At 34.3% G+C, this 14,016-nt stretch overlaps 2 protein-coding genes across 4 annotated transcripts; both read right to left on the bottom strand.

Moving 5' to 3' along the window:
* Positions 1-721: 721 nt before the first annotated feature.
* LOC147543179 (uncharacterized) lies at positions 722-3,284 on the bottom strand. Of its 2 annotated transcripts, none has more exons than XM_086632863.1 (2): positions 3,115-3,284; positions 722-2,590 (listed from the first exon to the last, which is right to left on the bottom strand). In XM_086632863.1, exon 2 carries the CDS (start codon positions 2,580-2,582, stop codon positions 975-977), a length of 1,608 nt encoding a protein of 535 aa, XP_086488989.1. In that variant the 5' UTR covers positions 2,583-2,590; positions 3,115-3,284; the 3' UTR covers positions 722-974. The 2 variants fall into 2 exon arrangements, with proteins under 2 accessions (XP_086488989.1, XP_086488990.1); XM_086632864.1 differs by lacking the exon at positions 3,115-3,284 and having other exon boundaries at positions 722-2,209; positions 2,300-2,678.
* Positions 3,285-7,991: 4,707 nt separating this feature from the next.
* Positions 7,992-11,056, bottom strand: LOC147543180 (uncharacterized). 2 transcript variants are annotated; one of them, XM_086632865.1, is made up of 3 exons: positions 10,418-11,056; positions 9,846-9,996; positions 7,992-9,576 (listed from the first exon to the last, which is right to left on the bottom strand). In XM_086632865.1, the coding sequence occupies exons 2-3, from the start codon at positions 9,988-9,990 to the stop codon at positions 8,165-8,167; spliced, it is 1,557 nt and encodes a 518-aa protein (XP_086488991.1). In that variant the 5' UTR covers positions 9,991-9,996; positions 10,418-11,056; the 3' UTR covers positions 7,992-8,164. The 2 variants fall into 2 exon arrangements, with proteins under 2 accessions (XP_086488991.1, XP_086488992.1); XM_086632866.1 differs by having other exon boundaries at positions 9,846-9,999.
* Between the last annotated feature and the right edge of the window lie 2,960 nt (positions 11,057-14,016).

Below are 14,016 nucleotides of genomic sequence, written 5' to 3' on the forward strand. Positions count from 1 at the left end.
GAAGTGAAATGGGTTGTCATGTTCTAATAAAATGGTAGGTGACTATACAACCAACTTAAGATCACATGTCATCTTGAATAATATAATACAAATTAGGGTCATCAACCCCTTGTTTCCTTATAACTTCACTACAATTTTCCCAAGTTATTCCCAAATCTAATCTACCCAAAAAAGAAAAACTTATTCAAAGTAGCCTAACCACTCTATGTATGCTACTTTAACTAATCACTCTAGTACTACTTTAAAAACTACCCAAACTTGATTTCTACCCACTATTGTCTTCTCAATTCTTGATAAGTAAAACAGGATTATGTTTGTGTATGAGAGAGAGAGATTAGTATATGATCCCTATTTGACTTCACAAAGAAGCATTACTATGGAGAACTCTAAAATCTCACCTAATCTTTACTTATCTAACAAACTAGTGACTGTTTTTACTGTCTTCATGAGAATGATGATGACAAGAAAAAAGAATCACAAAATGGGTACCCAATAAAAATCAACTAAGAAGGTCCAAATTTAGGTGATTCGACACGATATTAACGCGTGGAGTTTGTTCTAACAGGACTTAATTAGTTAGTTAGTTCAACAACCTAACTCACACATTACTTTGACAAGAACTTCCATTAATGAAATTTGTTGTCTTAGGAAGATAAAGTGATGGTAAGTTTGAAATTTAATCCTAGCTTAAGTAACCACAAAACAAAGCGAAAAAATTGAGTTTAGTCAGAGAAATATCCAACAGTAAGATTCAATGTAGTAGTTTTAACAAAAGTTTAACAGTAATGAAATTGGACTTGAAACTTACAAAAATTGACAAAATAGAAGTCGAAATCAGAAATTAAAACTATTACCTTCTCAGAGGATAACCTTGTTGAATCTGTAAAGAATCAATGAAATAGTAGACCACCACCAACTTTATCTGTACACTCTTGAAACTTTTGAAAATAAACTGAAATCAAGAATCAAGTTTCTCAGTGAGAAATCATACCAACAGAACTAGGTTCATGCTTATCATGCTTGTTTCCGACCCACCACGAATCAAACCCAATTTTTGTTTTGCTTTCTTCTTCAATTGGAGCAGGAAGATTAAGATCGAGTAGATCTTGAAACTCGGGTATTTGTTGCTTGATTACAGAGTCATTATTATCACCTCTTACTTCGGGACTTTCGTTAACATGAGTCCTCTTATGACCACCCAATCCTTGCCCGGACGAGAAAACTTTAAAACAAATTGGGCATTCGTGCTTAATCTTCTTCGAAATGCAGCTAAGTTTCCGTTCTTTCTGAATGGGACTAGGGTTACTACTAAACATGATAGACTTACTTTCACTAGTAAGATCAGGAGAAACTTCAGTTTCAACACTAACTTCAGTACTACTCTCATTTTTCAAAGAAAAACAAGTTTTGAACTTCTTGTGGCTAGCTTTGTGACCCCCAAGAGCTTGATAAGAATGAAAGATTTTCTTACAAGTAGTACACTCGAATTTCGGTTTCTTCGAAGAATCTTTACCAGAATCAACCCCATAAGCATTGCTTGGATTATACTCCATAGAAACTTCAACTTTTTTCATCAAACCCTTCATCAATTGAGTTTCAGAAAACTCAATTTTGTCTTCATTTTCAGAATCAAACCCATCTTCTAAAACCAACCCATGAACAGAAACTTCTGATTCAACCTTTTTAAACTCAAAATTTGAACTACCCAAATCAGATCTTTTCTTCTTCTTCATCAATCCAACATTTTCCATACCCAAAACAACAGATTTCAGTTTCTTAGCTCTTGGTTTCTTAATACTTTTTTCACCATTAAAGTCTTTTAGTTCATCAGTGTTCTTAGCTAAACCAGTAACTTCAACTACTACAGAATTATTATCAGAAACTGAATCTAATCCACCCCAATACCCAATATCTCTAGATAACATCATTAAACTAATAGCTACTTCTTCTTGCTCTTGCTCAATTTCAGAATTACTATTATGATCATGATGAATAGATGGATTAACTAATGAAAATGATGAAGAACTAGTAGTAGTAGTTGAAGTAGTAGATTTATACCTTGATCTTCTTGTTCTTTTTCTTCTCTTTGGTGCTTCAACTTCATTATCAGACTGATTATCCATTACCAATTTCTGATTCTCATGACCAGTCCATGAATCTTCTTCTTCTTCATCTTCAACAAAGCTATCAATTGAAACTCTTTCTCTATCTACATGACATTTCATATGACCAAATAAAGCTTTAATTGATTGAAACCCTTTACCACATTCTTTACAAACTTGAGTTTGTATCAAATTACCATCACTAGAATCAGATAATCTCCAAGTTTTCTTTGGATTTTCTCTTAACCCATAACCAGGTTGATCACCAGAAGCTTCAAAATCTACCATTAAAGTGTTATTGTTGTTTTCACCATTAACAACAGATGAAGAAGAAATTTCATTCTTCTTGTTTAGGTTTTCTTTTGTTTTAGCTGAAGATTTCTTCATATGAGACCTCATATGACCTCCCAAAGACCTCCCACAAGGGAAAGATTTATTGCAGAATCTGCAAGAATGTTTTTGTTCTTGATCATCTCCCATCTTTACCTCTTTTCAAAATCAAAGAAAACCCTAATCAGAAAACCCAATGAAAGAAGAAAGTAACTCAAGCTAAGTGACTAAATTTCTAAGAATGATTTGCTTTATCCCATTTTACTAAACTAACCCAAAATGCTGAACAAACAGAGGAACTAAGAGAATACCCAGATCAGAAAACAGAATTAAAACTGATATCTTAGAAAGAAAATTCAATTAGATCTTGAGTTTTGTTGCTGTATTAACTAATCAGATTAAAACCCATTTCAGATTTCAAGAAAAGTTCACTTCTTGAGCAAGAACAGGATCTGAAAAAGCTCACTAATCTCTTGTGTAATTGAAACTCTTGATAAAGAGGTGGGTTTTGTGTGAACAAAACTAAAGAAAGAAAGAACCAGTACTGAGCTTCTCTCTCTCTCTAGAACTCTCTCTCTCTCTAACAGTCGACCTATATTAAGAGGAGCAATTCATGCATGGAAGCAAATATTGAAAAAGAGAAAGGGTTAAAAAGATAGAAGCAAAGTAATTTCTTACTCACCTTCACAAGATCCAACGGCTTAGATTTCTCCAATTTTGAGCATACCAAAGTGTGAAGAAGTGTTTTTTTTGTTGTATTTGGAAAACCAACTCACAAGTTTTAAAGGTTGGAAACTTAGAATATCTCACCGTTATTATTCATCTCTTTCCTTCTCTCTTTGTTTCTTTCTCATTTATAAATGAAGTTAGAATAGTATTCATATCTTTTCTCATTTAAGGAATTTGATTCCAATTTTCCCCTTGAAATTTCAAAGTTTTGATCCAAGTTTTCCCATTGTTCTTTTGTTATTAATGGGTAAACAAGCGACTAAACGTTTCGGTTCTGATAATTTTGTGCTCTTTGAAGTTTCTTTTTTAGTACTATGGTAATTTAGGGGAAATAAGCTACAACAATGGGTGATTAAGATTGGATCTGACATTATTAACGAGCATAAATGCTAAAAAATATTGATTTAGTCATTAATTTTTAAAACGGAACAAAAATTTTAACTGCAATCTTTATTATTTTGACTTTAGCTACTAATGAATAAGTAACAAGCTAAAACTAAGGAATAAGTTTATTAGCACGGGATAAATAATAATTAATACATTCTAATTATAACACATTTGATATCACATCCTGTAACAATTGAGAGTTCTTACAGTATAAGAGATGTATTTGTAACAATTTCATCCCTTAGCTATGTATATAGCGTACCAGCTGTCCACATAATTTCCTGCCTTATAAGAAAGAGGTCATTATATCACTAGAAATAAACTTATCATGGTATGGTATTTTAGAAAAATGCACAATCACCGGACTACAAACCTTACTAGTGTAATGGTGCCAAATTTGTTCTAGATTTAGGGGGATCTGTCCTGGCATCCCAAGGGGTTGTATTTATTCAAGTGCCCTATTAGCAACTGTTAGTCAAGTTTACACTACAAGCAAATTAGCTTGCACAATATTAAATATATTACAAAAAAAATTATGAAAAAAAGAAATTAGAGATATGGGTCGGTGGGTATATAGACCAAAATAATGTTCAAAAAAGGTTTATGATCCAATCTTCTCAAAATATGGATATTTAGTCCTTTTACATTATGGACATAAAAACCCTCACTTTCTAAACACATTACCGTCTATGTCCCACGATCAAATTTGACGTGGAGATTTATTAGCAAAAATTGTGGAGATTTATTAGCAAAAAATATGGAGATTTATTAGGAAAAAAAAATGGATAGAAACAAATCATAATTTCTCTCTCCTCTAAACAGATTTGGAAAACAAATTTTCTCTTTCCTATTATCCGAATCAATCAGAAACAAAAATCCTAACCAAAACGAAACGTCATCACCACGGATATTTCCAAATCAATTTTCTCTCTCTTCTTTACAGATTTAGAAACCAAATCAATTTTCTCTTTCCTATTATCCGAATCAATCAGAAACAAAAATCCTAACCAAAACTACTGTAAAGTATGTATAATTTCTTCACAAGTTTTTTTTGCATGGTTATTTTTCATCATAAAGAAGATTGTTTCAACGTTATGGTGAGATTTTGGGTTGATTTTTATGGTTTTTTCTGTTGTGACATAGTTGTTCAAAGCTTCGTCATAAATCAATTTTTAGAGATCTGTTTGATAAATTATGTCAATTTCTGTCTGGTATAACTTAAACTACCGTAAAGTATGTATAATTTATTCACAAGTATCCGTGATTTACCACAGGATTTGGTAATTTTTGATAAATAACCAATGATAACAGCAAAAATTTAAAAGTTTTTAATTGATCAAACCTTGTAATTTCTGATAGTGGTCATTTATATGAAGGAATTTATATTGTATACTGATATACAATAAGTATGTTTTACAATGGGATTTAATGATGTACAACAAATTCTGATATACTAATGATAAAGTATAATTTTAAACGTTATATACCTAAACTGTAAATACGATATTATGTATAATTTACAATAAATTATGCAAACTTTATGAAAAATAATGAGACATTTATCACAAATAATGAAATCATGTTTCCTTTCCATGTCTTTCAATATGAACATGGAATCGCATTTCAATGGTGCCCATCCATGCACTATCCATTTGCAATCTTCAACAGGACACACAGCAGTAACACGCTTAGAATCATTCTTTATGAATTTGAAATCATGCCCGGTGTTGATGCTATATTGCCTAAGAGCATATCGAAAAGCTTTTGCACCCCTAGGAAATAACTGTCCTAGTTCTGTAAATATCTTATCCCAACCATCTGATTTTAGTTTGATTTTCTTATTTTGATTTGATGATTCTGCCTGGAACTCCATCTGTGATAACAAAGTGAGATAGATTAATTCAAATAAATTATATATACAAGTATATTATTTGCAGTAAATTATACGAACATTTGAATAAATTACATGTACTTTACAAAAAAGTACACAGGATTTACATATGTAAATCAAAGATGTTATAATAATGAAACGAGAACTGTTTTGATAATAAATCATACATAATGTTCCATAAATTACGTATGATTTACACAAAATAATATAATGTTAATGTTATTCGTGAAAAATTTGCAGAACCAGAACATATATCATGTTCTCAATTTGATATATATCGCAGGGAAAAGTTTATATAATTTACGTTACATTATAGTAATTTATTCTAAAGTATATATAATGTTAATTCTGTTACGGGTAACCGTGTGACAGAATCACGTTTCATCAATCTGTACGAAAAAAAATCAGATCTGGAGAAAATTTGAATATCATACTTTGCATAAACTCCAAATCTATTGATAACTGATATGACGATTGATTGAAAACAATAAGTAAACTCGATTTGTAAGATTTAGAAATGAAGTATTAATCTCATGAAGATCGTGATCATTAATACAAACTTTAGAGAGAGAAAGACAATAATAACTTTCTTGATCTGAAACAAATCATCAAATAAGAAAATAGTTTACCTGATTAACAATTAAGATGATGATTTTGAATAGCTCTAATGATAATGAAACAAGTTAATGGAAGATTTTCAATCGAAACATAATCAGAAAACATAAAATTTGGTTTGAGTTTTACCTGAACTTAGAAACTCAGATTTCTGTTTTAATGGAGGATAGTTTCAGAAGATGAAGATGTAGAGAGAGAGAGAGAAAGATAGGACGAGAAGGATTCGGTTACAAAGTTTTTTGTTTTAATGGAGGATAGTTTCAGAAGATGAAGATGTAGAGAGAGAGAGAGAGAGAGAGAAAGATAGGAAGAGAAGGTTTCGGTTACAAATTTAAGGAAGATAAAGATTTCTTTCTTCCTTTAGAGTCGGTAATTGGAGAGAGAAACGGGGAGATAAAATAGGAAAACGAATATTGGTTGATTTGAGCTTAAATTAGATTTTATATTTATATATATGGAAGGTTAGTTTAGGTATTATAAATTATTTGGTATTCTAGGGATTTGTGTTTTCTCTCTAGATGACACCAAATGGACTAGATATCCATTTGTATTATTTTTTTGGTTTTGAAACCCTTTATAGGATTAGAGAGGACTAAAAGTCCTATTAGGGCCCGTTTTTTGGATTATAAGCCCAAAAATTCTAGAGATATTTAATCATCTTTTTAATCAGCATGTGCATGCTAATTATGTATTTATGTGTGTTTGCCGGTTGGAGTGAATAATAAAAACATTGGTAAATTAAAATTAATCTTATTTAAAAGACTTTCCATTGAATAATTAATATTAGTACTAAAATAAAAAATTAAGATCCCAATTCGCGTTGTAAGTTAAATAGTATATGACAAAGGTATTGAATAATATCAAATTACAATTTACTTGCCCTAATTCATTGTGTAATTTCTCACATTATTACGTTATTAGCTATTGAGTCTTCATCACTTTTTCACGTGATTTTCTTTTCGAACATCTAAAAAGTAAAGCAAACACTCCTAAGGTTGAAAAATTAGAAAATTTCTTGAGTGAAAAGTTGAGTAAAATACTGAAGTCGTCTTTGATATGGTGCAAACATATTACGGTGTCCACGATATTGGTCAGTGTTCAACCTCTAGTAGGAAGGTTCTTGGTCTTCTATCAAAATCAAAACGACGTGAACAATTTAGGAGAACAATGAGGTTAGATAAAGTACAAAGGGACTCAAGTGGAAGCAACCACTAGTCTAACATTTATATGTGTATATTATATAGTATATTATATAGAGAATGGGAGTTAATAAACATAAAGTTGAATGTGTTCCTTCTTGGTGATAGTAATGCATGTGAGTTAGTGAGTGAGTGGCCCAAAGTCTTTTTATATGAATGAAAAACCAAGTGAGTAACCCAAAGGTCCCATAGTTATGGCAAGAATATGCTTAGAAATTCATCAAACTAAAAATATGACATTGTCACACTACAACTTTGTTGTTTCTTCATTTCTACATAACCTGTGATTTCTTTTATAAACAATGGGATGGCATCAGCCCATCAAGGATAAGGGTATCACAAATTTCCATTCAGAATAGTCTGAAATCTGACTTGAGTCAATTCAAATCTCGGGGTCAAATCTAAGAGATTTGATGTTCTACCTCTTGTGTTCCCAAAAAGCGAATGAAGAAAGCTCTCTTGACTAATCTTGGACCATTCGCCAACAAGGGTTCAATGAAGACATATAAAAACACATTCGGGGAATAGATAATAGAGGAAACAACAACAAAATTAACAACCCCAAATCTAAGAAGATCGACATAAAATTATTAACACCAAAGGAAGTGCTAGCACTATGATGAGTATACTACAAAGAATATGTTGTAGACATGACTGACTAGTTTAAGGAAAGTTGCATTAATTAGGGGAAACAACAAGACAAGCATGTCTAAACAAACAATTGAGGAATAGGTGAGATTTGAACAATTGAAATTTTATATATATACATGTGACAAGTACAGTTATTAGTCCACCACCATACTTGAAACATAAATGCCTTCCTTCTTAAAAGGCTTATAAGTTGCCCTAAAATTGACAAGGCAAGAAAAATGGCTGAAAAAAATCTATATATTTATGTGATGCTTCCTTACCTAGTGGCTCTTCCCATCAGTGGCATTGTCATTCCAGGCTTCTTCTCCAAAAACTTCTTCAATCATGTCGAATGTGGGTAAGATGTTAATGTCTTCGTTTACACGACTGAAATATCCATCGTCCCAACCATTGACATCATAAGGACCCAATATGTATCCATGTTCGACCGTACTGTTCTTCAAACCCTTATCATAGCTATGCTGCAGATACCCACTGTTTTCCTTCTCCACCTGATTCTCTAGCATAGTAGTTCCCATCTCAACTTGGCTATTGAAGCCGGCCTTGTTGGCTTGAATTTCATATGACATGCACGAGTCATCTTGTACATCATTCCCTTCCTCGCCACTTTCTGAATTCTTACATAAGAGTCGGACCTCTGGACTAAAACTACAACCACCAATCAATTTATCAGCTCCACCGGAACTCTCATCCCCTTCTTCATCTTCGGCATAGAAATGATCCTCATGTTGATCGCTATAATAATGATTTCCTCGACTCGTATCTACTATGTCCTCATCTTCTTCTGCAGTCACTGACTCGTCTTCTTCCTCGTCGCTACCCTGCCACTCATCATTGTCGCTGTCAATGTCAAGAGAATCTGTTCTGTTCTGGTCGGCACGTTTACGGAGCATAAAGACATTAAAGTAATAGCTGACAAGGTCTTTCTGGGTCCGGTAAGGGAATGTCACCGAGAGATGATCCCAAAAGTTCTTACCAGATGACATGGAGTTGGAGTATACGACCTCATGAAAGACTTGTTCTTCATGTTCACTCCATTTTCTCGCCACCACCTCTCCCATCTCATAAAAACCTAGTTCCACGAATGTCTCGCTTCCGACAGAAGCTCTTAATCTATCCCTAGATTCCATGATGTGCATCTTTACACATCTGACAGAACGCCTATCTGAACAGCAGCAATCAGTTAACCCATATCCTACACTTCCATTTTCGTATGCTAATCTGTCATCTTTGGGCATTGGAATCAAACAAGTACCCACTCGCTTATCCTCATTTTCCTCATCAAAACTTAAGCGTGAACCAGAACATTGTGAAAAGGGCTTATGTGTATCAGATGCCTCTGAATAAGTTGAAGTTTTGGCCACGCCCTTTTCCCATACTGGAATATCAGCTTGATGATTAGGTCCAATGGAAACTAGTTTTCGAGGAGAATGATTTAAGTAGGAAAAACAAAGCTCGTTAGTCTGAACATTCCTTGTGTCTTTAGGTTCAAAACTTTCGGTGTACTGAGATGAAGGAAATACTGCCTCGGTCTTGGGGTGTTTTTCGTTATAACCATTAGTGATCCACGAGCTGGAAAGGGTACCAGGAGCACCGATCTCAGACTTTGTTTCACCAAGTGGAAGTTCAGAAATAATGTCAATTACATGCCTTTTACCAAAGGTCACCTCACCTTCAACCAATACATATCAAAATCAGCTCAACTAGCAAACCAGGACGCTTAATAAATTTTTACAGAAATTCCATGTTTAAATATTATACAATCAACTTGTCATACATAATGTGACATTTCAATACTGAAATCATCTTTGAGTTCTTGCATATGGATTTAGTAAAGAAAATATACACGAAAACAAGACACGTCGAATTTGGATACACAAAAAAAAAACTGCATGCATACCAAGACCCTCTTCAGTGAAAGTAATTACAAACATCTCTTACCTGATGAATAAGTTTCCTTCAGATAACTGTCACAGTGATGAAACTCCATGAACGAAGACACTTGATTATGCTCCATATGTCTTGGATGCTTATAAGCAGACATGTTTATCTCTTCATCATCGCCGAAATGTCGTTTACACACCATGTTGACCTTCTGGATAAATCATGAAAATCCTTTATTACATTTACACGTTTAAATGGTTACCTCATAGATATCAAAATTCAAACATTAACATGTTCTCTTTCAAAACATTAGGATTATTTAACAAACAGATTTAAATTTCACCATTTCGAGAAAAACTGAACAAAATTTGCACCCCCCCCCCCCCCCCCCCCAGCCATATTAACAGTTTGTACTTTGTAGACCTTAAAGTAGATAATGAAATCAAAAACACCAACTTACCCAAATCTTAAAATGCTTAACTACCCATCAATTAAAATTAGTAACATAAATGAGAATTATGATTCGAAAACACATGGCATGGGCCTACATAATTCAATGTGTAAATTCATACAAAAAAACCCCAAAAAATAATCATAACTAGAACAGTGTTGAGTTGCTTTCTATTTACCTCCAATAAAGTCTATGATAGCCACAGAACAATTGACCTAAAATTGAAAGTTACTTCCTTGAAGACTTTGATTTTAGTCAAAATGGCGCGAGATTTTAATTTCCCACAATCCCAACGAAATTAACAAGAGTCAATGTTTTATGAAAGGGTAAAAAGTCCAAAATACCCTTAAAGGATTTTTAGATCGAAGATTCGTTAAGGAATTGAAACCCTAAAACGAGATAATCAACAAAGTCAGATCTAATCAATAAGAACAGAAGAAGACGATTGGGAGAGACGAGAAATCTCGATGTACGAATTCAACAGATCTGATCGACAAACGAAATAATTTTGAAACCCTAATCGAAGACTTGAATCGTCCAAGGGAAGATAATCCTCCAAGCAAGGATAAATCAAGAATGAAATTAGATCAGAGAAGTTTCTTCCGGCGAAGGAAGAGGGAAAATCTAAGAGACGAATCGATGAAAATATGAAAGGGGAAAAAAACTAGGGTTTCACGATTTGGGAATCGCGCAACTGATAATCGAGAGGCGGCTATATTTACGATCTTAACCCCTTATTTTTGTACCCTAAAAATTGGTTCACGTGTTAGATATGAGTTAGCCTTAGGTTATATAATTCTCCGTTCAGGAGCAAGTCGTAGTCAAGGAATTACGCCACGTGTTTAATATTAGTGGGTCACATGCAGTTTCTTGGTGGGCCAATGGTTTAATGTCGCTGACATGTAAGTTCCGACTCTTTCTATTGGCTGAGTGTTCATCTCGCGGGACTACACAGCATCTATCTTATTGGGAATACGACCAGCCCGTCTACGGGCTGAATCACGACCTGTGGATATGTCGGGCATAGATCTAGAGAAAGAAAACGACTGATCTTAGAGAGGGGTGGTGGGAAGTGACCTGCAAGTGGAACCCGCCCACGGACCCCGGGCACATATTGCCCGCAACAATTAGGACTTGCCACGCCTGATGATTTAGCGGGTCAGATATGGGTAGAGGAGGCTTCCCGAAGTACCCACATGTCGGGATCCCCAATAGGCCAATGGTACCGCATGTTTGCCTGTTATATCCATTATTATTTATTTCGGAGTGAATAAAATTTATTTAAATGCACAATATCTAGTGTTAATTATCGAGTCGGTGAACTAGAAATCCCAGTCTAGTTAAGTTATTTTTCGATCCTTCATTGTTGAATCAAACAAACTTTTTATCAAAGTGTCCGTCCTGACCGGATCCTATATCCCAAGTAATATCTCTCTCCCCCCGATAATGCGGCAAAAATCTTACAAATAAGAGCCCCACATAATAATCTCCCTCACTGTTTCATTTGACATCGAACGATTTCAGGTAATTTCTCTTCTAAATTTTTTAACATAAGTTATTGAATAACTAGAGATCATAATCGCCGTCCCCTTCTTTCGATTGGAAAAAGTTATCGATTGAAAAAAGTTAAATAAGAATAGCAATTTAAAATCACAAATGCGGTGTTTAATTTGGAAGATGCTTCAGAATGTTTGACAGTAGAAAACATATTGTGAGGTTTATACAAATCTGATTAGGACTTTGTGTTTGTTGTAATCAACTACCAAACACCATTGATTATCTTCTAATAGAATATTCCTACATACAATTCCTCTTTTAGCACTTTGACAATCAAACATCTTACATAATTCATAACCCATAATGAAAGGTCTACTGCAACACTAACTTTCCATCCAAGATCATTTTCATATATTCAACTGAGATTGTATAATCTTACGGAATTATTGGAAAGAAAAAAACACGATATTGTTTGACTCAACCACATTTACAGGGAGAAGGTTATTATCTCGATAAGCAAAGAATGAGAATCATATATGCAATCACATCATCCGGTTAGTTCTCTCTGTGATCGATTAATGGCAAGACTTTGTCCATAGATACCACCCATCAAACCATTTATAAAGATAAATGTGGACGGAGTCTTGTCATCAGTTGGAGCAAGTCTCTTGGCGTTAGCAAGAATTCATGATGGTATTTTCTTGGGGGTGAATCTAAGTAGTCTTCTATTAAGATCAAATCGATGTGGAAGCGTTAACAAGCATATTAGCAATGAAGTTATCGATCTGAATGGGCTTCCAACAAATCATCATTGTGAGTGCCTCCAAAGTTCTCATTAACAACATCACATCATTCATCGTCTCAGATGCTTGGAGAAACCTCTCTTAAATTATTAACCTACAATTTACTTTTAATTCCATTCAATTTACCCTTTGATTGAAACATTGTAGTTTTGTTGATCCTGATTGCCGACTTATACACTTCAAACAAACTTGGCATACACTTGGAACTCGAATAACAACTTATTTCAAGTCTCCCATTGTATCATTCAAATTTAACTAAACTAAACATAATTACTTTTAGGAAAATTATTAGTATTTATAGAGCAAGGGGAAGCAATTTATAAAGCATGATATTTAGATATACATTTTTTTATATTTATAGATATGTTGTAGTTATTACCAAATTTATTAAGTATTTAGAAGTATGGGTCTATTTTAGAGATAGGTCTTTTTTCGTGGGTCTTCGTAGTTCATTTGCTCGACCTCAATCAAGACATCTATGACAATAGTCTCCAATATCTATTGATGGTATCAAGAGGTCTAGGTACTTTATTGTCAAGGAGCTCCAACAACTCATATTTACACGGTAGCCCATGCGTCCGCCTAATATAAAAAGACAACATTCCCACCCCCGTCATGACCAACCCCATTCATTTCTGCCAACATCATAGACATCATGTTCTGCCAAATGAGTCTGTGATGGCAAGAAACTGAAGATCTAAGCACTTATGAGTACGGGTGGAAAACAGGTCGGGCTCGGGTACCCACAGGCACCTTAGACTTCAGGTCGGGCATTCCGGGTAACAAAATGTAAAAACTATTAGACTCCACGGGAGGGCTGGGGCGGGGCATGAATAGAAATTTCTTGCTCAAAGCCCGCCACGGGCACATACCTAAACGGGCTTCCAAAATTGCGGGTCGGGTAACGGGTGCAATCACTTAATTTATAACTTACATTATAACTACAAAAACAACTCAAATTGAACTTTGAAACTTTGACTTCATTGATGTTTTGTAAACATTACTTTCGAATATGAAGGCAAACAACCACATTACAAAAGTTTACCTTCCAGCCATGAATCAAACATCACAATGCCAAACATCCCATAAACAAAGGGTTATTTTCCTAATAGCCCCTAACTTTGTGACCAACTTCCTGCCTAGCCCCTAACTTTATCAAAAATTCTCAGATGACCCATTTTTTCAGTTACCGTTAGAAAATCGTTAACCAGTCATCAACTCTCTCTCCTACATCTCTTCCTCTCTCTCTGCCACCTCATCATCTTCTCCGGCGAAGGTCGTCGGCTAGCCAATTTTTCGGTCGGCGACCTTCAAACATTAAAAAAAAATCACTCTTCCTCTCTCTCTCTAACACTCCAGCGAAGGGAAGAGAGAGAGAGAGAGAGATGGAAGAGAGAAAAAATATATATATACATATTTTTTTAATGTTTGAAGGTCGCCGGCCAGAAAATTGGTCGGTCGGCAACCTTCATCGGAG

This window comes from Eschscholzia californica, unplaced genomic scaffold, assembly GCF_041429995.1.
Source record: "Eschscholzia californica isolate CP2 unplaced genomic scaffold, dmEscCali1.0.p SCAF_4, whole genome shotgun sequence".
NCBI lineage: Eukaryota > Viridiplantae > Streptophyta > Magnoliopsida > Ranunculales > Papaveraceae > Eschscholzia > Eschscholzia californica.